This window comes from Ursus americanus, chromosome 2 (genome assembly GCF_024610735.1).
Source record: "Ursus americanus isolate L20-20 chromosome 2, mUrsAme1.1.p, whole genome shotgun sequence".
NCBI lineage: Eukaryota > Metazoa > Chordata > Mammalia > Carnivora > Ursidae > Ursus > Ursus americanus.
Window position 1 is genome coordinate 73,737,374 of NC_142128.1, and position 22,722 is coordinate 73,760,095.

Below are 22,722 nucleotides of genomic sequence, written 5' to 3' on the forward strand. Positions count from 1 at the left end.
TTCCATAGTTCATGAGCTGTTAATGGGAATTTTAATGACCTTGGCATTATGTTCCAGCACCACTGACAGGTAAAAAGCATGGACAGCAGAGCACTTGTCCTCAGTATATTTCGAGGACTCCGTGGCAGGCAGCTAATATCTGTCACCCAGCAAGGACCCGGAGGCAATCCAGGCAGGCGCTGCTCTGACAATAAGCAGATGTTTTAGGAGGATGGGCCTCCAAAGAATCCTCTCTGCTCACCTTTTCCTATTTTTCCTAGATAATTTGGCTTCACTCATCAATACTGTGGATATGCCACAGGCGTCATTCAGGAACATTCCAAATGTGTTGGCCCGAAACAGCAGTCTCTGATGTCTTTCCTCCCGTTCTTTGATTTACCAACTTGAATCAGGAGCTGTTTTCCTCCTGATGCACTAGAGCGGAGAGTGCTGCGGTGCCCTAGAGAGCAGAGCTCCTTACAGAGGCAGACGGGGAGCTGTCAGAGGGCAGGTGGCACAGATGACCTCCTGAAGGTCGACAACCAGAGACCCTCGTTATTGCTCTGTCCTCACTGGAAACCGCAATCTTGCCACAAGTTCTGATTTTGCAGCTTCTGTCGCCTGAGCAAGCCAGGGAGCTGGGCTTTTCCACCTGGGATTTCACTGGGCCATAAACTGCATTTTGGCAGAAGGGGAGAGAGAAACGGTGCGCTCACCCAGTCACTGCTGCTTCTGTTCCTCAGGTTCCACTTAAAGGGCAGTTCTGCTAGTTACTGCGTCTTGGTTGGAATGGAAAGCCTTTGGAATCACAGTGTTCCTGTGTGTGAACGTGAGTACAAGGAATGCCTGTTCAGATCGGCCTCTCCCTCCTTGTTTTGTTTGCTTGTTTGTCCGTTTGGTGTGTTTTGCCTATAAAATTCCCTAATATTTGCCCCTCTGTTGATCTTCACTTTGGATCGACATCTTTCTTTGTTGCAAGGATTGTTTCTGGGGGAAATAAATCTGAGCATCACGAGTTTTGGGGATCATCCTATAAATGTTTATAAGCGTCATGTGTGCTACAAATGGAGAGAAATTCTTCATAGGCAGAGGGAAATTTAGATCCTGAGGCATTTTTTCTGTCAAAAATGATAGCATTTCATCCTTGCCTCAATCTTCTATTCATTCCTAGGCTCAGTCTTTTTGAGAAATTTTTTTGAGCACCTGCTTTGTGACAATCAGTGTTCTAGACACTGGGCATACAGCTGTAACAAAACAGACTAGGACCCTGCTTTTGTGTTGTTTACATGCTTGAGTAGAAGGAAAGAGAAAAAAATAACAAACAGGGGCGTCTGGGTGGCAAGGTCAGTTAAGCGTCAGACACTTGGTTTTGGCTCTGGTCGCAATCTCAGCATCATAGGATCGAGCCCCACATCAGGCTCAGAGCTGAGCTCCGACTCTGCTTGAGAGTCTCTTTGCTTCTTCCTCGGCCTTTCCTGTTTGTGGCTTCTCCCCCCACCCCCAATAACTAAATCTTTAAATATAATGACAAGCAAACACATAAATAGACTGTTTCAAATAATACCAAGTGTTATTACTAAAATAATTAGACATTGGGACTACACCTGTAAAGAACACAGACTAGGACCTTGCTTTCCTGTTGTTTATATTTGTTTTTAAGAGGACAGAAACTTAATGTGTTAAATTCAAGAACACTACTAATATATTCAATCTGCCCATTTATTTTTTCATGAAATCAAACAGGATGTTGCTTCATCTTCTGATCATAACTATTGAAAAATCTGTGTGTATAAAATAGAATTTTTCCAATGAATATTTTGCTCTAAAGGTGTTTGGAAATTTTGTATTAATTTATATCATGAAACTTGATAATTTTATCCTTCATATCTGGAAGTCAGCTATTTGAAAATCTTTACTTTCCTGGAATATAGTTAAGAAGCATGAAAGAAAAAAGAATACTCCCATGAACCCAGATATACCAAAAATCAATTACTAGAGTGTAAACATTGGTTAAGCTACTCCACCTTTTGATCAGTTTATTCATAATTCTTTCAAGCTGCTGGTATCCTCTTCCCAAATACAAATCAAATCAGAAGGGAAAGAGTTTCTCCAGATAGCTACACTCAAAAGAAATGTTATGTCTTCAATGAGGAAAAAAAACTATAAAAACCAGTAAATATCTCAAAAGTCATGACATTTCTGCATCTTCTGGTCCTGCGTAGGACCATTGGTTTGTTTCACTCATTGTCATGGCACTACTATAACCGTCCATTGTGTTTTTGAGCATAACAGCCTCAAGTCATCAAGAAAAGATTAAATCAGTGATAGACAAATAGAAAATGTATAATATATTTTGAAAGATTTCTCTGGTGTGAAGATCCTTGAGTTCAAAAAATATTTTCTCTATCTTGTACTTAAAATTGTATTTGATACAGAGTAGGTCCTCAAAGAATTCCTGTTGAATTAATAGATAATTTTCTTATTCAATGGATGATTTTCTTCTCAGTGGGGTTAAGAAGATTTTTGTCTATTTTAAAAGAATGAGCTCTCAATTATCCAGAAGTCTTAACTCTCCAAAGAGTTCAGGATGATTAAGTCCCTTCTGGGCTTTGATTTCAGTGTCATTTCACTTAGAAGCGTCTCAACAGAGACTAATATATTTATTTTGTGGTTTATACTCTTTCTGAGAGTTAATTTTTTAATTGGTAACACAGTCACATCATCCCATAATTGTGGAATCAACTCAGATTAAAATGTTAACGTTGTAATGCAACTTACAGCACTTGTGTTTTTTCCAGAAATCTTTTGTCCAAATCCTCCATCTATCCTTAATGGGCACCATACTGGAACTTCTCAGGGAGACATTCCCTATGGAAAGGAAATTACTTACACATGTGACCACCACCCAGACAGAGGGATGACCTTCAACCTCATTGGGGAGAGCACCATCCTCTGCACAAGTGATGGTCAAGGGAATGGGATTTGGAGCGGCCCTGCCCCCCGCTGTGAACTCGCTGGTCCTGCTGGTTAGTACCCATGTACCCCAAATGGATTCAGAACATCCAGCTACGATCCTTCATATTTCTATAAGATTATGGTGTTTGCTTGTGGATGCATTGTCATAAGCGAAGTGTCAGAGTTGCATGCCATAGCTAAAACATGAGTCCAGATGTGCCAAGCTGTGTTTGAATAGTAAGATGTGAATAACTCTTCTTGCTGGTGCAGTGATGAACACAGTGGGGTAAGAGGAGAGGGGAAAGGATGAGGGGAAGGTAGTGAGCACCATGTGTAAATCAAGAAGAAATATAGTCTTTGGAGAGGACATGAGAACAACTAACTATGAACACTAACCGATGCCAGGATAACTGATACACACTCCCTGCAAGTTCATGGGTATGTAAAGGATCAAACTGGCAACATGGATATTATTTAGCTAAGGCTTTAGCTAGTCCTATGCTGAATAGGCTAAGTAACCAAAAAGACTCAACCTTGGTAGCTTAAGACCTTGACTCAAAGTATGCCCATTTGTCACCTGGCTTCTAGGCTGCACCTTAATCTTTGTCCTTGAACTTTTCTATTCTGAGAGTTAGAAGCAAGGAAAGATCAGCTCAAGGAAGAGTACAAAAAGAGGAGGCTGTTTCTTCCTAAGAACTGGCGGTTACCTGGTTCTTGAGGCCTGACCGTAGGCCTTCCCAAGACGGAAGCGGGAGTACACTGGGGATGAGGTGCCACACTTGTAATACCACATGAGAGAGAAAAGCAAGCCAATGAGAAAAGACAACACATGATGAAAGGCATTTAACCTTTCTTTGATGCCCCTCCCCTTCCAGCTGGATGGTTATATTAGAATCCAGTGAGATTTCTTTAAACGAAGTTGCCTAGGCCACCAGCCACACATATTGAATGGGCAAATAGAAGCAGTCTCCTCCAAAAAGGAGATAGTTGAGTACAGACTCTACTCAAAATATGCAGCACGCAATCTACCCTCTCATTAACAAGACATAGCTGCTAAGACAAAGCGGCTCAATGGTTTAGTCTGTTTTCTCTTTGTTCTTAAATATCTGGCTTAGCATCAGAAAGAGAAGAGTGGTGAGTAGTTTCCTAGGGCTGCCATACAAATTGCCACTAACTAGATGGCTTAAAACAACAGAAATGTATTCTTTCACAGATCCGGGGCCCGAAGTCTGAAGTCAAGGTGTTGGCAGGGATGTACTCCTTCCTATGTCTCTAGAGGAGAATCCTTCTTTGCCTCTCTTGGCTTCTGATGGCTCCTGGCATTCCTTGGCTTGTAGACACATCATTCCAGTCCTTGTCTCTGACTTCATGTGGGCTTCTCCCCTGTGCCTCTGTGTCTCAAATGTCCCTGTCCTTTCTCTTAGGGACAACACCCTTTATTGGATTTAGGGCCCACCCTGGTAATCCGGGATGATCTTATCTTTTTTTTTTTCTTTTTTCCTTAGAAATTTTTTTCTCCCAATCAGACTATTGAAAGCTCCTTATAAAACATTAAAACATTAAGCAAAAGCAACCCACAGAAAGAAAAGGAAATATATATGTGTGTGTGTGTGTGTGTGTGTGTGTATATATATATATATATATATATATATATATATATATATATGCCAAAAGCAGTAGCATTATAAATATCAATCGATTTTAAATATCAAGGAAGTAAACCATTTTTAAATGCCTTTCAAAAATCTGATCTCATCTTGAAAGTGTTACCTTAATTATAGCTGAGAAGACCCTTATTCCAAGTAAGTTACCATGGTGCAGTCCTGGATGGATGTACTTTTGGGGGGAACATCATTCAACCCACTACAATTAGTGACTGCTATTTAGAGCCAGAGAGGCTGCTTATGGTGGGCACCCTGAGAATGAGGTACAGAGGAGTAAATGGAGAGAGAAGATAAAATATGTGTTGATATACATGAATATATTAACACCAAGAAATGAGGATATGAATGGTTAACCCTACACAGAGGCAGTCTGATAGGGCTGAGGTAAGAAACCATTAGCTAAAATCCTTGCTTTGGTGAAACAAGAGCAGAAAGACCAGAAAGATGAATAGACTTCCAAGTAGTAAAATATTTCCTGATGAGTAGAAGCTGTTGGGAAGCACCCTCCTAAGGTAACTTGAAGGGGAAGAAAACCTTTTGCCATTATTGTAAGTCTCTGTTTCTCTGAGCCTATCTACCAGCTTCATTGGAAAGAAGAGGAAGTAGGGTGGGAATCACTCTGCTCACCGTGGTATTCCTGTGGTTTTACTCTCCAGGTTACTGTAAAGCCCCAGAAGAGTTTCCGTTTGCCAAGCCTACATCCCTGACTGATGAGTCTGAGTTTCCAATTGGGACATCGTTGAATTATGAATGTTCCCCTGGGTATTTTGAGGATATGTTTTCTATCACCTGCTTAGAAAACTTGGTCTGGTCGAGTGCCGAAGGTATCTGTAGACGTGAGTAACGCCATCCTGGGAGCTAATTCATGTATGTCAAAGCATCTGTGGGATCCAATTTAATTTGCTCAAATTTTGTAGGCAAGACATCGAGGTTTGCCCAAGGCATTTAAATGAAGGGTAGACTTTCTCAGGCAGCCTTTCTTATTGCCTGGAGTCTCTGTACCTTGACTCGATATTCATGTCACAGGAATGTCTCCCACAAAAGGAATCCCAGGGGAAATTTCCATTCACTGGTGTTGAACTTTGATGGCTAAAACCCGGAAATGAATGAAATAGGGACACCAAAAAAAAATTATGTAGGTCACAGTGAACGGTGGTTGGCTAACCCAGATGGAGGGGAAATCCCAAATTTCGAGGCCTTTGATTTAGGCTGTGGGACGAGAAAACAATTCTTTATCCATTCTTGACTTTTATTGGGAGATTCAGGAGTAGTCTTTTAAAAAGCAGTGCTCTGTAGTTGCTCGATTCTGCGCTCGTATGGTGAATTTCCTCAAAGTGGTCAGTTCTGTGGAGCAATCAGAAGTGTATAGGCTGTTCGGTATGCTACACTCCAGGCTGAATCTTAAAAACAAAGGTAAATTGAACTGTACACCCAGCCCCAAGTTCTGCTTTTTTCCCACAGGAAAATCATGTGGAGCTCCACCAGAACCCTTCAATGGCATGGTGCATATAAACACAGATACCCAGTTTGGATCAACAATTCATTATTCTTGTAATGAAGGGTGAGTTGAGAGCACTATCCCTAGGATATGAGTTCCAGAACAACAGTGCTATCTCTGACCTAGTCTGACACAGGCAAACTAGACTATCACCCGCACTTCAAAAAGTTAGCAACAAGGACTTCTGGATAGAGATGGTAGCTTAAACACTGGCATATGACCAAAGGAATATAAAAAAGAAGCAGCATTCTATATTCATATTTCAATGAGGGGAGGGCACCAGGTTCCTGCTGAAGATAATATACATGAAACCTGGTAAGATATTCACTGGATAAAAAGGACCAGCCTGCTAAATGAGTAAAGGGAGAAATGCTAGCCGAACCATGCATGCAATATTCTTAACTAAGATCAGCAAGTACTATAGCTGAGTTGGAGGACCTTGAAGTAGGGGTTGGAGGGGAAGTCTTAATGTAGTAGCTCTGGGAAATGTGAGTATTAACACATACACTGAGCGGGAACATTCATGGAGTTCTTGCCCTCAACCCTTCCTTGGCACAGGGAACCATGCTAGAAACCATTGGCTTGATGTAGAGGGAGCAATTAAGGAATGTGTATTAACTTTCACTTGTTACAGTAAATTCAGAGAAAAAAGAATTTAATTGGATTAGAAAAGTAAACATATATCCATTAGACATATTTGGAAGCCATGAATAACATAAAGATCAAAAAATTCACCGCCCAGCATTCTACCACTCATCATAATTAATATTTTGCTATGAATTCTTCTAGGATTCTTATCTGAAAATTCACATGTAACCCAGATGTCTGTTGAGCTCAGTTGCCCTTAGAAAGGAGAGCTGGTTAAATTGTACACAAGCATTATGCCATATCTGGAAAGCATCGATTCTGTCCTCATCACTGCCCTCCTGCCCCCAACAAGGACTTCTGATTTCTTAGTTCATCAGTCCTTCAAATGACTGTAGCCCCAGTCAACATCAATGACACTATCAAGACAGGTAAAAGAGAGCCCACAGAATGGCAGAGAATATTTGTAAATCGTTTCTCTAACAAGGGTTTCATATACAGATTATATAAAGAAGTCCTGCAACTCAACAACAGAAACACTTACAATGCAATTGAAAAAAATGGGCAAAGGATTGGAATAGACATTTCTCCAAAAAGGATATGCAAATGTCCAGGAAACACATGAACAGATACTACGTATTATTAGCCATTAGAGAAACACACATCAAACTCACTTCACGCTTTATAGGATGGCTCTAATAATGTTTTGTGTGTGTGTGTGTGTGTGTGTGTGTGTGTGTGTGTGTGTGTGTGTGTGTTTTAATGAAAAATAAAAGTGTGGGGAGGATGTGGAGAAGATGGAACCCTTGTGGTTGCTAGTGGGATTGTTAGTGGGCATGTGAACTGGTGCGGCCACTGTGGGAAACAGTTTGGTGATTCCAAAGTTACCATGGAATTACCATGTTACCCAGCAATTCCAATCCTAGGTGTGTATCCAAACAGACTGAAAACAGAGACTCAGACAGATAGGGTTTATCTGCTGTTCTATTTCTAAGTACATCTTGATAAGTTATATTTTTCCTACAAAATGACACATCTCACGGATGGTTTCAATTTCATTGGGATAGAGAGGACATAATATTTTTAGAAAGTATTTTATAATTGTACTTTATAAAGTTTCCTCAATATCTATGATGATAACTATTTTCTCATTTATATGTATCTGTAGATTTATTTTGTGAAGTTACAATTGGCCAAGTTTTGTTTGTTTTAATCAGCCACTTTAAAGAAACTGCTCTTAGATTTACTTATCATTTCTATTCACTTTTTCGTACTTATTGATTTATTTTATTAATTCCTCAGATCAGCTTCCTTTATATGTTCATATTTATAGTCCTTAAAACATCTAAAGTAAAATGTTGGGTTCATTTATTTAAAATTTTTCTTTTTTCCTTTTTTAAAGATTTTACTTTATTTATTTATTTATTTATTTATTTATTTGAGAGATAGAGAAAGAGTTTGGGGACAGAGGAACAAGCAGACTCCCCACCCAGCACAGAGCCAGACATGGGGCCTCATCCCAAGACCCTGAGATCATGACTTGAGCCAAAGCCAAATGTTAAACTGACTGAGCCACTCAAGTGTCCCTGAAATTTTTCTTGTCAAATAACAAAAGTATTAAGGATTTCTCTAAGGACAGTTTTGGCATCCCAGAAATTTTCAAAGAGTAATATTTGCATCAGCACTTATAATGAAGGCACTGAATAATGTCAGATTTATCTCTACAGGCTGTTGAAGCCAATTGGCATTCAAACTCTAACCTCAATATCTGTCATGTGAATTTGGACAGATCTGTTAAACTCTGTTTTCTTTTTTGTAAAATGGGGGCTAGGCATAATATTCACTTCAACGCATCATGTTAAAGATTAAGTAGGTGAGTCTATGTCAAACACTTTGAAGTGTGGAGCACATGACTCACTTATCATGTGTTACTCTTATCCTATAGGTAATCCTCAATAGCTGTTTTACTTTTGTCTTTGACCAAGATCCAAACCTTTGAACTTTGTATTTATTCTGTGGTTATTAATTGCTAGTGTTATTGTATTATAATGAGAGTGTATAAAATTTTGATTTTTCCCATGTGCAAATTTATTGGGATACACTCTGAGGAGTGATATGTTACAACTTTTATAAATGGTTCCTAGAGAGAAAGTTTACATTCTCTGTAAGATACAAAGTTTAACACACAATTAAATATGCTGTAGAATCATATCTGGGAGCTACTTTTAATTATTTGCAGCCTATTGAATATCTCCATAGATTTCCTCTACTCCAAACTAGTTCAAAGTCCATGAACAAATAGGAAGGATAGAAGTAGCACCACATTCCAGCCCTTACATTTCCCCATCGCTGACCTTATGTAATAGCCTTTTTAATGTCTGTCTCAGCATGCTTCTGCACAGTGTGTATATTGCTTATAGGGAAGGGAATCTCTGGGCTTTTCTTGATCAGTGGTTTAGCTTCATGGCCACCCGAATTTCTAATGTTCAGGGAAGCTAAGGAGTAGGCTTGATTAAAAGAATTTCAGAGAGATGGAAAATCAAGTCAGGAAAAATGACAACATAATTGCTACTGGAGCATATTAGTGTCTCATAATACATTCGAAAATATTCCCTGTTTTTTACAGCCATACATAGACTGGAACCTGCCTCACACTTTTTATTCCAGTTCTCTAACTTTGTCATAGTGAACACATTAAGAGCAACTCTATAGTCAAAAGTCAGGGGACACCCATGGTCCTGTGCTCGTAAGACAACTGTTAAATGTATGATAGAAGAAAGGCAGAAGGAAATACATTAGTGCTTCTCAAATTTTCTTTGGAGAAATTTTGAAGAGTAAATATTTGTTGGCACATTTGAAAAGATTTTACAACATACCCAATAAAAAAACAAGTAACAATAAGTAGAACTCAATCACTACCTAAATATAAAGGTGACTCAACGTGCCTACAAAAGTATTCACTGTCATTGCTCTACCCACGTAGTTCCCGTCACCTTTATATCACTGTTTTTGGAAGACTTGGTATATAAATTAGGATTAGATTAAGCTGTAAAAGACAGAACAAACAAACAAAATAACAGAGGCTTACACAAGATAATAGTTTACTTCTCTCTCAGGTTACGACGCAGGGGCAGTCCTTCAAGAAAACAATAAAATGTACAAATCCAGGGCTAACAGGTGGTTCCACGATCCACATAAACCTGAGATCCTTCCGTTTGAGACTCCATGTCATCACATGGTCCAACTCCAGCCCGCAAAGAGAAACAATGAAAGGAATGAACACCCATTCCTTTAAAGACACTTTCCAGAAGTTTCACAAGACACTCTAGGTGCATCCCTGTAGATGCATCCCTGCAGAACTTAGTCACATGGATATACACAACTGTAGGGAAACTTTAATGAAGGTGGCCAATGGGCCAGTTAAAAATACAGGGTTCCATCACTAATGAGAAAGAGGAAAGTAGTTACTGGAGATACCAGTAGACTTCCCTACAAATGGTCACATGTCTTGGGTAATCAAGAAGCAAAGTTCTTAGCTGTTGCAGTAACTACTCACTATTATATGACATTGCATTATACCCCTTACCTTTTACTTAATCAAGTTTAACCCTACTCTACATGGAATGTGTAGATAGCTTAGTTGAATATCCTTTGTGACATTTCTTACAGTAATAGTATATATACCTAATAAATAAAAAATAAGTGATGATGAAATGTTCCAATCTATGTGACCTACTTTGAATGATTTTATGGCACAATAGGTAAGGGCCCCCACCTTCTACATTTGAGTCAGCTTAGCAAAGCCATCATCCTATCCTTCACTCAACAGATATTTTTTGAGTACCATGTGGTTGAAAGTCTCTAGGCAAGGTGCTAGAGAATGTAAATATTTCAATAAGACATCTTCCCTGTTAATCAAGGAGCTTCTCATTTCCCGGATGGAAGTACACATGGATAGAATAGCTCTTGAGTTTCCCTAATGACAATTACAAAATGTCCCTTGATGAAGAAAGGCATTATTGCATTCAGTGGTGAAGGACTAGCAATAAACATGGATGAAAGCAGTAAGAATGTAAACTTGTCATTAGAAGTAAAGGACCAGTTTGCAGATGGAGATGAGTTTCTTCCTTGACATCTCCTATGTTTTAATCTTCCTGTAATTTGTAACCTATACCAGCAATTTTTTTTCTCCTGGTGACTCAAGTAGAAAATAAGTGTAGAGTATAATTTTCCATTCTTTGCTTCTAGGTATCGACTCATTGGCTCTGCTTTTGCAGCTTGTCTCCTCTTGGGCAGTACTGTCACTTGGGATAAGGAAACACCTACATGTGAGGGTGAGTTGAAGTGGGTTTTTTCCCATAATTCCCTCTGTTCCATGCAAATCTGCCCCGTGTTACAAAGAGGAAATCCCTTCCATCTTGCAGAGAATAGTCTTTCAGATATTCGCAAATTGAAGTCCTATGCTGCATAGTCCTCCAGGTGTTTCTTTATTTTAGGAGGTTATTTATCTGGAACTGTGGATCTGAACTCAGGTAAAATTGCCCTCCTTTCCTACTTTGATAGGAAATACTTTCCAGGGTAAAGATTTTCCTCGTGACTAAATTGAAAAGACAGTGAAGAAAATAAAATTTGTCTCTGCCACCTCTTAAGAGCACATTATAAGCGCAAGAAGTAGATTACTCCCTTATGAAATAAGATCTCATAAATCTTAGTGATTGCCCCAAGCCTCTGGTCATCTTGCACTTTATCCTTTCTTTAAATTCTTCCAGGTTCATGCCCTGGTTGCATTTGTTCTTGACTAGTTGACCCTGCATCTTTTCAGTGGGATGCTGTAAGGTGAACTCCCAAAACTCTGAGGAGCATGGATGAATGACGGATTGCAAATTGGTAAAATATTAAGGCTGTGAAGAAATCAGAATCACACACAGAATTGATGACAGTGAAAGTGGGCACCAACTTCTGGAAGGCTTATGAGCAATATATACAAAGGCCTTAATGTAAATGCCCTTTCACCTAGTAATTCTATTTCCCAGAATTTATCCAAAGAAAATAATCATGGAATTTTCCCATGATTTTGGTTCACAGGCATTCAATGCAACAATATTTAGGACGGTGGAAAATGTTAAAAATCTAAATGTTCAGCATGATTGGAAAACAGCTAATGGAAGAAATAAGTATGATAAGTTTTGAAGAAAGGCAAAAAGTATACCATGAGCATTAGAGATTGAGATGCCTCACCCCAGTGGAAACAGATAGTATATTTATATATCTACATGCCTGAATATTATTCAGCCCCAAATACGATACTGTAGAAAATATATCCACAGCTATGGGAGCATATGCACACATACATATCTGAAACAATATACATTAAGTTGTTAAAAATAGTTCTTTTTGGACCATCATGTTCTTCTTGTTGCTTGTCTGTATTTTATAAATTTTCCCTAAGAAATGTGTTCATTATATTCACAAGTATTCATAAAAAGAAAATAACCTTGGCTTTTAAAGATTCAAAGAAATGGGGGCGCCTGGGTGGCACAGCGGTTAAGCATCTGCCTTCGGCTCAGGGCATGATCCCGGCGATCTGGGATCGAGCCCCACATCAGGCTCTTCTGCTATGAGCCTGCTTCTTCCTCTCCCACTCCCCCTGCTTGTGTTCCCTCTCTCGCTGGCTGTCTCTATCTCTGTCGAATAAATAAATAAAATCTTTAAAAAAAAAAAAGATTCAAAGAAATGGATGAGCTATATACAAAGTGCCTCCTTTACCTGCCAAAAATTTAAAATTTAAAATTCTCTGAAAAAAACTCAAATTAGGAAGATATTATCAATTTACTATATCAATTTTCTAGGGGATATCTTTCATGAAAAACGTTTCCACATCTATATTTATAGGTCAATAAACATTTAACGGAGTGGGTACTGGTTATCCATATACATGTATGCAAACATGTATGTAGACACTTGTATGAGTATTTAAAAATCATTATGTGATGATAGAACATAGTATTCATTTACCTCTGAATCTGCGAATATTTCATTTCTCATGCCTTATCTTTTATATTTTCCTCCCTTTTTCTTTTTTTGAAATATACTTGACATATAGAGTTGTGTAAGTTTAAAGTGTACGACATGTTAATTTGTTACTATCATACATTGTAATATGATGCCATTGTAGTGATAATTAGCACTTCTGTCACTTTAACATAATTATCCCTTCTTTTTAGTAGTTAGAATAATTAAGTTCTGGTCTCTTAGTACATTTGGTGCTCATCCTACAACATTGTATATATGCGCTGTGCTATGCATGATCTCTCTAAGGGTTTCTTTACCAAACATTGGAAGTTTGTCCTATTAAACAGCATCTGCCCTGTCCCCCCACAACCTAACCCCTGGTAATCACCATTTTGTTCTCTGTTTTTACAAGTTTGGCTTTTTTTTTTACATGCCACATGTAAGTGATGCTGTGTAGTACTTGTCTTTCTCTCTCTGACTTATGTCACTTAGCATAAGGTGCTCGAGGTCTCTCCATGTTGTAGCAAATAGCAGGATGTCCTCCTTTCTTGTGGCTGAATAATATTCCATTGTATGTAGACACCACATCTTCTTTATCCTTTCATCTATTGTTGGACACAGGTTGTTTCCAAATCTTGGCTATTGCAAATAATGCTGCAAAGAAATGGGATGCATATATGTTTTGGGGGTTTTGTTTATTCATTTGAGAGAGAGAGGGAGTGCAAGTGAAAGCATGAGCAGACGAGGAGCAGAGAGAGAGGGAGAAGCAACTCCCCACAGAGCAGGGCATCTGATGCAGGGCTTGATCCCAGGACTCCACGATTATGAACTGAGCCGAAGGCAGACACTTAACCAACTGAGCCACCCAGGCACCCCATATGTTTTTGAGTTAATGTTTTAATTTTCTTTGGATAAATACCCAGGAGTGGAATTATATGGGTAACTGGATCATATGGGAGTCCTATTTTTAATTTTTTTAGGACCCTCAGTACTGTTTTCCATTGTAGCTGTAGCAACTGTGTACAGGAGTTCTCTTTTTCCACATCCTCACCAGCTTGTTAACACTTGTCTTCTTGCTGATGGCCATTCCACTGGGCATGAAGTGACACCTCATTGTAGTGTTGATTTACACCTCCCTGATAGCTGGTGATGTTGAGCATCTTTTCATGTACCTGTTGGCCATTTCTATGTCAACTTAGGAAAAAATTGTATTTAGGGTTTTTCGCCCATTTTTTTATTGAAGTATAATTAACATACAGAGTTATATCAGTTTCAGGTGTGCAATATGATGATGCAACAGTTCTATACATTACTCAGTGCTCAGCAAGATAAGTGTACCCTTGCCCTTTTTAAATCAGATGGCTTGGGTTTTGTTATTGAGTTGTATGAGTCCTTTGTATGTATTGGAGATTAACCACTTATCTGATACATTGCTTGTAAAATGTTCTCCCATCCTATAGGTTGCCCCTTCATTTTGCTAATTTTCTCTTTTGCTGTGCAAAAGGTTTCAGGTTTCTTGTAGTCCCATTTGTTGATTTTGCTTTTGTTGTTTGTGATTTTAGTGTCATATCCAAAAAGTCATTGCCAAGACCAATGTCAAGGACACTCTTCTCTTCACTTTCTTCTGGGAGTCTTATGGTATCAGGTCTTATATTTAGGCCTTTGATCCATTTGGAGTGAATTTTTGTGAGTGGGGCTCTTGGCTCTCTTGTCAACTATTAACTGGCTGGATAACCAGAAATTTCATTCTGGGCTCTCTATTCTGTTCTACTGGCCTATGTATCCGAGTTTGTGCCAGTACCATACTGTTTTTATTATTGTAGCCTTGTAGTGTAGTTTGAAATCAGAAAGTATGATACCTGCAGTTTTGTTCTTTTTCATCAAAATTGCTTTGGCTAATCTGGGTCTTTGTTTATTGATTTGTGTTTACATGGTGGTTCCAGACAAATTTTAAGATTATTTTTTTCTATTTCTATGAAGAATGCCATTGGTATTTTGATGTGGATTGCATCAAATCTATAGATGGGTTTGGGTAGTATAGACGTTTTTGCAATATTTATTTTTCCAATCCATGAGCACAGGTTGCCTTTCCATTTGTTTGTGTCTTGTTTGATTTCTTTCAGCCAGGTCTTGTAGTTCTCATTGTACGGATTTTTCACTTCCTTGGTTAAGTTTATTCCTAAGTATTTTATTCTTTTTGATGTTATTGTTAATGGGAAAGTTTTCTTGATTTCTTTTCCGGATGTTTCATTCTTAGTGTATAGAAGTGCAACTGACATAAGAACTAGGATGATCACTAGGGGAAGAAAGGGATAAAGAAAGGGGGGGTAATCAGAAGGGGGAATGAAACATGAGAGACTATGGACTATGAGAAACAAACTGAGGGCTTCAGAGGGGAGAGGGTGGGGGAATGGGATAGACCAGTGATGGGTAGTAAGGAGGGCATGTATTGCATGGTGCACTGGGTGTTATACGCAACTAATGAATCATCGAACTTTACATTGGAAACCAGGGATGTACTGTATGGTGACTAACATAATATAATAAAAAATCATTAAAAAAAAAGGAAATGCAACTGATTACTGCATCTTGATTTCATATCCTGCAACTTTATTGAAATCACTGATTAGTTCCAAATGTTTTTTGTTTGAGTCTTTTGGATTTTCAGTATACAGAATCATATCATCTGCAAATAGTGACATTTTTACTTGTTCCTTCCCAGTTCGTGTACCTTTATTTCATTGTCTTGCCTAATTGCTCTAGCAAGGATGTCCAGTACCACATTGAAAAAGAGCGGTGAGAGTGGGCACCCTTGTCCTGTTCCTGACCTTAGAGAAAAAACTTTCCATTTTTCTCCATTGAGTACAATGTTAGGCATGGGTTTGTCACATATGACCTTTATTACATTAGGATATGTTCCTTCTATACCCAATCTGCCAAGTGTTTTTATCATGAAGGATGTTGTATTTTGTCAGATGTTCTTTTCTGCATCTATTGAGATGATCATATGATTTTAAAATTTTCATTTTATTAACGTGACGTGTTACATTTATTGATTTGTGTATGTTGAAGCATTCTTGCACCTAGGGATAAATCTCCCTCTTTATGTGTTCTTGAATTGGGGTTGCTAATATTTTATTCAGAACTCTGCTTCTATATCATCAGGGATATTGGTCTATAGTTTACTTTTCTTGAGGTGTCCTGATCTGGCATTGGTGTCAGGGTAATCTAATGCTGGACTCATAGAATGAGTTTAGACATATTCTCATCTCTGCAGTTGTTTGGACAAGTTTGAGAGGGGTTGATATTAATTTTTCATTGAATGTTTGGTAGAATTCATCAGTGAAGCTATCAGCCCTAGAGTTTTCTATGTTGGGAGGTTTTTGATTACTGAGTCCATTCTCTTTGCTAGTTATTGGTCCCTTCAGATTTTCTATTTTTTTAAAGATTTTATTTATTTATTTATTTATTTATTTGAGAGAGAGAAAGCACAAGCAGGGGGAGCAGCAGGCAGAGGGAGAGGGAGAAGCAGGCTCCCCGCTGAGCAGGAAGTCCAATGAGGGGGCTAAATCCCAGGACCCCAGGATCATGACCTGAGCCAAAGGCAGACGCTTAACCAGCTGAGCCACCCAGGCACCCCTAGTTTTTCTATTTCTTCCCGAGTTGTCTTGTAGGTTTTATGTTTCTAGAAACTGATCCATTTCTTCTCAGTTATCTAATTTGTTGGCATATAATTGTTCATAATAGTGTCTTATGGTCCTATGTATTTCTTTTGTAATGTCTCCTTTTTTGTTTCTAATTTTATTTGAGTCTTCCCTCTGTCTCCCTCTCTCTCTTCCTGTCTTTAGTTAGTCTGGCTAAAAGTTTGTTAGTTTTGTTTATTTTTACCTAAAACCAGCTTTTAGTTTTGTTGATATTGTCTATTGTTTTTGTATTCTCTACTTCATTTATTTCCACTCTGATCTTTATTGTTTCCTTTCTTCTGATAACTTTGGACTTAATCTGTTCTTCTTTCTCTGGTTCCTTGAAGTGTAAAGTTAGGTTGTTTATTTGAGACTTTCCAATTTCTTAATATATGCATTTATCACTATAAACTTTCCTCTTAGAACTGCTTTTGCTGGGGCACCTGTGTGGCTCATCATTAAACATCTGCCTTCGGCTCAGGGCGTGATCCCAAGGTCCTGGGATCGAGCCCCGCATCGGGCTCCCTGCTCCGCTGGGAGCCTGCTTCTTCCTCTCCCACTCCCCCTGCTTGTGCTCTCTCTCTCTCTCTCTGTCAAATAAATAAAAATAAAATCTTAAAAAAAAACTGCTTTTGCTACATCTCATAAGATATGGTGTGTTGTATTTCCATTTTTATTTGTCTTGTGATCATTTTTTTATTTCCTTTTTTATTCCTTCTTTGATCCAATGGTTGTTCAGAAGTGGGTCATTTAGTTTCCACATAGTGTTTAGTTTCCACATAGATTTTCCAATTTTCCTCTTGTTGTAGATTTCTAGAAAAAGAATATTTCTACTGTGGTCAGAAAAAAATAGTTGGTATGATTTCAGTCATCTTAGATTTGCTGAGATTTGTTTTGTGCCTATCATATGATCTATCCTGGAAAATGTTTTGTGCGTACTCAGGAAGAATGTGTATTCTGCTGCTGTTGGATGGAATAGTCTGTATCTGTCTGTCGGGTCCGTTTGTTCACGAGTTGGTTCAATTCCAATATTTCCTTTTTAATTTTCTGTCTGATCTATCCATTGCTCACAGTACGGGAACTGAAGTCCCCGACTATTACTATATAGTTGTCTATTTCTCCCTTTAGATCTCTGTGTTTCTGCCTAATAGATTCAGTGCTCCGATGTTGGGTGTGTATATACTTACGATTATTATATCTTCTACATAGATTGACCTTTTATCATTTTATAATGACCTTCTTTGTCTCTTGTTATCATTTTTGGCATGAAGTCTATTTTGTCTTATACAAAGTATGAGTATGCCCACGTTCTTTTGATTTCCACTTGCGTAGAATATCCTGCTCCATCCCTTCACTTTGAGTCTACGTGTGTCTTCAGGGCTGAAATGAATTTCCTGTGGGCTGCGTATAGTTAGTCTTATTTCTTATCTATTCAGCTACTCTGTGCCTTGTGATTGATGGATTGATCCATTTGTATTTCGAGTAACTATTGCTACATAAGGACTTATTACTGTCATCGTATCATTTGCCTTCTGGCTGTCTTGTTCCTCCTTTGTTTCTTTTTCTCTCTGTTTCTGTTTATCTTTGCAAAATGGTGGTTTCCTATGGTGATTCGGTCACCCTCCTCATTTTCTATGTTTCATGACTCAAGATTTTTGCTTTGGGTTTACCATGTGGCTTACGTGTCATAGAGGAAATAGTCCTTTTTATGTTGATAACGCCTGATCTTTTGTTGTTGTTGTTGGTATAACAAAATCTTGATTTATTAATCCTTTTAAATCTGCAGTCTGACTCAACCATTCAGTTACTTATGTCCTGATCAAATCAGATCACTGGTAAAATTAAAGAATGCGTACAGACTTTTGATATAAAAAAGGCAAATGTAGACTCCAGTAGGGATCTGTTGTTTTTAGCTGTCCGCCATCCACTATTCTTGTAATGGCACCTGGGTTTCCTGGGGTGAACTGCCTGCTCTCCTACTATGGGCCCACGCGGTACACATCTAGTAATCAAGAGGAGTCCTTTTCTGTCCTGCTTCACAAATGTGTAATCCCAGGCAGACTGATGATAATGGGGTCCTGGACTTAGCTGGAACTATTACTCAAGAAGCTCTCTCTCCGGGGGGATCAGAAAGCGGCAGAACACCAGTCTGGAGTTGCTGGTGGCCATCACTTTGCCTGAGAATGAAGCCAACCGAACCCCTCAAAAATAGGGTTTAGAGAAAAGCTTAAAATTACAACTGGGGCCACTAGATCTTAAGGCTCAAAACACCAGGGTCTCATCATTGTCAGATTATGACATTATAATGCCATCTCTGAAAATAAATACACACTCTTCCCAGAGTCTCCAAAATCATTTTAGGCTCTAACCTCTTTCTAGGAACTAGCAAAATGAAAGAGCATTTTTATTAGTCTGACAAAAACTGTCCATTATTCTCGACATTAAGAATTGAATACAATGATTTAGAGAAAAATAAACATTATTATTTACATAATATATTCAGAATCATGTGGTTTCTGGTGATTAGAATTTCCTCATGCTTGGAAAGGAACAGAAGACGGTGGCTGAGAAGCACATCCCCTCATAAAAGACATCTAAACGGTATGCTTAGGATGACTAATATTAAGGATTTGAACATAATACAGTTTTCCTCAGAGGAAACAATCTTAGTTTCTAAAGCGCATTCACTTCTGACATCTCGATTCCTGGTTTCAGTGGCTGCAGACTGTGTACGTCTTTGCCACACTTAGGACGAGGAAAGTACCCGTTAAATAAGAAACTACTCTTCATACAGCAGTAACAGAAGATACGCTCACATCCTATGGTGTGACCCGTAGGGGCCACTCTCCACACAGAGAACACTGTTTGCTGCTGGTGGCTGATGGATTGCCACTGTTAGGAGCACCAGTAAGAGGAACACACCATGAAGATCACTTAGCTTTCAACTTCTGGGTTTTAATAAGTGGTGAGAGAAAAATCAGAAACTCAGCAAAACCATGCCAGAGAAGTCCCTGGTCATACACTCAAAGGCAGCTTCACGTTTAGTTTCAGGGCTTGCAACATACAGAACGAATGCCTAGGGAACGTTCTGTCTAAGTTGCAAACTTGCCCCTCTGAAGGAAAATCGGGAAATTAATCAGCCCACCTAATTTCAAAAGTCCAGCCATGATATTCACGCACGGCCTGGCTTTCCCAAATGATGCCGAATGGCGGTTTCGAAACAGGTGATAGCAGCCCTCTTCTCGCTACAGCGGCTGGTACCTGGGCTTCGGGGAAACATCATTTTTGTACTGAATATGCAAAATGCACTGTCCCACGGTGGCATTTTAAGAGTAAACGGTGAATCGCCACAAGACAAGCCACAGGAATACTTTCACCTGTGGTTCAAAGTGGGCTAAGGGCTAAAGCACGGAGTAAACTGGGGCCAAACCAGCTGTTCCAGAGCCTTGTTAAGTTCAAGTGCATCCAGCTCACTTATTCTTAGCACTTTGTTTGTCCTCTTTGTGTTTTCTCGGGAAGCCATGTCTTCTCTGGAGGTCTCTTAGGAGTCTGTGAAACGCCCCCATTCCACATAACTTTTTCTGAAACATTCTCTGGGAAGCTTGGCTTCTCCAACAGAACCTGGATTACCCAGGCTTCCGGACCTCGCCAGCTTCAGAGCTGATGACGCCTTATCTTCATTCACCTATAAAGCTTCCAGCTCCCTACTCCTCCCCTTTTCTATTTTTGTTGTTAGGTTACCTCTTTTCACGCTGTGAATTCATTGAGAAATCATACAGATACAGTTCTATTGAATGCTCTTTTCGGTAAGCTTTTATATTATAATTAGTTGGTTAACACACCATTCCAAAGAGTTGTGGTTTTCTGTTTATTTTTCACCTTTGCTAGAGCACTGTGTACTTTCACTTGTTGTTGCGTCACTCATTGATGTCTTTTCATTTCAGATGAAGAGCTTCTTTCAACATTTCTTGTAAGGCAGGACTAGTGGTGGTGACCCTCCCTCAGTTTTTGTCTTTCAGGGAAAGCCTTTCTTTCTCCTTCATAGCTGAAGGCTAACGTTGCTAGAGAACGTATTGTTGGCCGGCAAGTTTTCTTTCACCACTTTGAATCTATCGTTCCTCGTTCCTGTTCTATAGAGTGTCTGCTGAGAAGTACACTGGTAACCTAACCGGGCTTCCTTTGTAGGTTGCTTTTTTCTTTTCCCCTTGGTGGCTTTAATGATTCTTTCTTGATCATCGGTTTTTGGCAGTTTCATTACAAGATATTTTGGGGAGGGTCTTTTTGCAATGAGAAAATAGGGTATTCTATTAGTTTCTTGGATTTGTATGTTTAATTCCTTCCCCTGTTAGGAAAATTCTCGGCTACTATTTTGCTAAAGACACTTCTTGCTCCCTTCTCCCTCTCTTCTTCTTCTGGTAGACCAATTGTTCTTATATTTGTTTTTCTCATATCTAATATCTCTCATAGGGTTTCATCACTTTTTAAAAATCTTAGCTCTGTCTCCTGAGTTATTTCTAAATTTCTATCCTCCAGGTCACTAATCTGTTCTTCAATCTGATCTGTCCTATTTCCTTAACTCTCTAATCTATTCTTCATCTGATTCATTGAATTTATCATCTCCAGAATTTCTGTCTGGTTTGTTGGTTTGTTTGTTTTAGAGAAACAGAAAACTTTATTGTGCATAAATAAAAGAGCGGTTTAGTTGTGTCTGGTTCTTTTTTTTTTAATTTTAGTCTCTTTGATAAAGAACTCGTTTTTTCAAATTTTTATTTAAATTCTAGTTAGTTAACTAACATACAGTGCAATATTGGCTTCAGGAGTAGAATTCAATGATTCATCATTTATATACAGCACCCAGTGCACAAATAACAAGTGCCCTCCTTCATACCCATCATCCATCTATCCCATCCCCCACCCACCTTCCTCCATCAACCCTCAGTTTGTTCTCTATCACTAAAAGTCTCTTATGAGGGCACCTGGGTGGCTCAGTTGGTTAAGCATCTGCCTTTGGCTCAGGTCATGATCCCAGAGTCCTGGGATCAAGCCCCATATCGGGCTCCCTCCTCAACAGGGAGTCTGTCTCTCCCTCTCCATCTGCCTCTCCCTCAGCTCATGCTATCTCACACTCTCTCTTTCAAGTAAATAAATAGAATCTTAAAATACAGTCTCTTATGGTTTGTTTCCCTCTACCTCTTTTTTTGTTATTTCCCATACCATATGTTCATCTGTTTTGTTTCTTAAACTTCACATATGAATGAAATCATATGGTATTTGTCTTTCTCTGACTTATTTCATTTAGTATAATACACTCTAGCTCCATCCACATGGTTGCAAATGGCACGATTCATTCTTTTTGATGGCTGAGTAATATTGTCATATATATATATATGTGTGTGTGTGTGTATATATATATATATATATATATATATATACACACACACACACATCTTGGTAAAGAACTCTTTCTGTTCATTAATGTTATTCCTGAGTTCATCTAATTATCTTTCTGAATTTCCTTGTAGCTCACCAAATCTCTTCATAACAGCTGTTCTGAGTTCTCTATCATTTAGATTGCAACATTTCATGCCTCTGAGATAGATGGCTGGAGAATAACCTTTTCCTCTTTGCCATATGATGATCCTGTCGTTTTTCAGTGTTTGACAAAATGTGTCTCTGCCATCCCATTTGAAGTAGCACGTACCTTATTTAGTTGTTTACTGCAATTAGAAACCATTCCTTTTACTTCCAGAAGGTGGCGCTATAGCTCTAGTTTTTGGTTTCTCAACCTGCATTGGCTCTGGGCTACACTGGGGAGCACTGGTTTTAAAAAGCTGGTGTAGAAGAAGCTGATGGCAGAGTTGGGGGAGGTGTGGGTTTAGCACCTGTTGCTTTGTGCGTGCCCACAACCCAACGGGGGGGATCCTCAAGTTGGGGTACTCCCAGAGGTCTGAGGGCAGACCTCCTGCTGAAATCCCAAAGATGATGGCCAGGGAACAGGTTCTGTCAATGCCCTTTGTTATTCTTGTCTGCCTCTCCCTCCCTTTCCTCTCTCCCCCAGTTGCAGAGGTCCCCTCTCAGAAATCTCTGCAGCTGGGGAGAAATGGGTCCAGTCAGTGACTCACCACTTTCGCTGTCTACCTCCTCTGTGAGGGAGGTCTCTGGCCCTGAGAGGGAGCTGGCTCCTCAAGAACCTCCTTCTCCTCTGCCTCCGAACTCCTCTCTGTCCTGCCTGCGGGGCACCTGCTTCTCCCTTCAGGCTGCCTGGACCTCTGCGAGTTCTCTATCTCTGGTGCATGTCCACCAGGTTTGGCTCTCTCCAGGTCTGCTTTTCCCTCAATTGCAGCAA

General features: G+C 39.2%; 1 protein-coding gene and 1 pseudogene across 1 annotated transcript in view; one reads left to right on the forward strand and one right to left on the reverse strand.

Moving 5' to 3' along the window:
* CR1 (complement C3b/C4b receptor 1 (Knops blood group)) overlaps nt 1-22,722 on the forward strand; it is an 86,518-nt gene that overhangs the window by 48,000 nt on the left and 15,796 nt on the right. Inside the window, 5 exon segments of the mRNA XM_045787784.2 lie at nt 723-808; nt 2,778-3,005; nt 5,255-5,434; nt 6,060-6,159; nt 10,930-11,015. Of these exon segments, the coding sequence (XP_045643740.2) occupies nt 723-808; nt 2,778-3,005; nt 5,255-5,434; nt 6,060-6,159; nt 10,930-11,015 (680 nt within the window).
* LOC123785799 (peroxisome biogenesis factor 2-like) lies at nt 19,050-20,004 on the reverse strand (annotated as a pseudogene).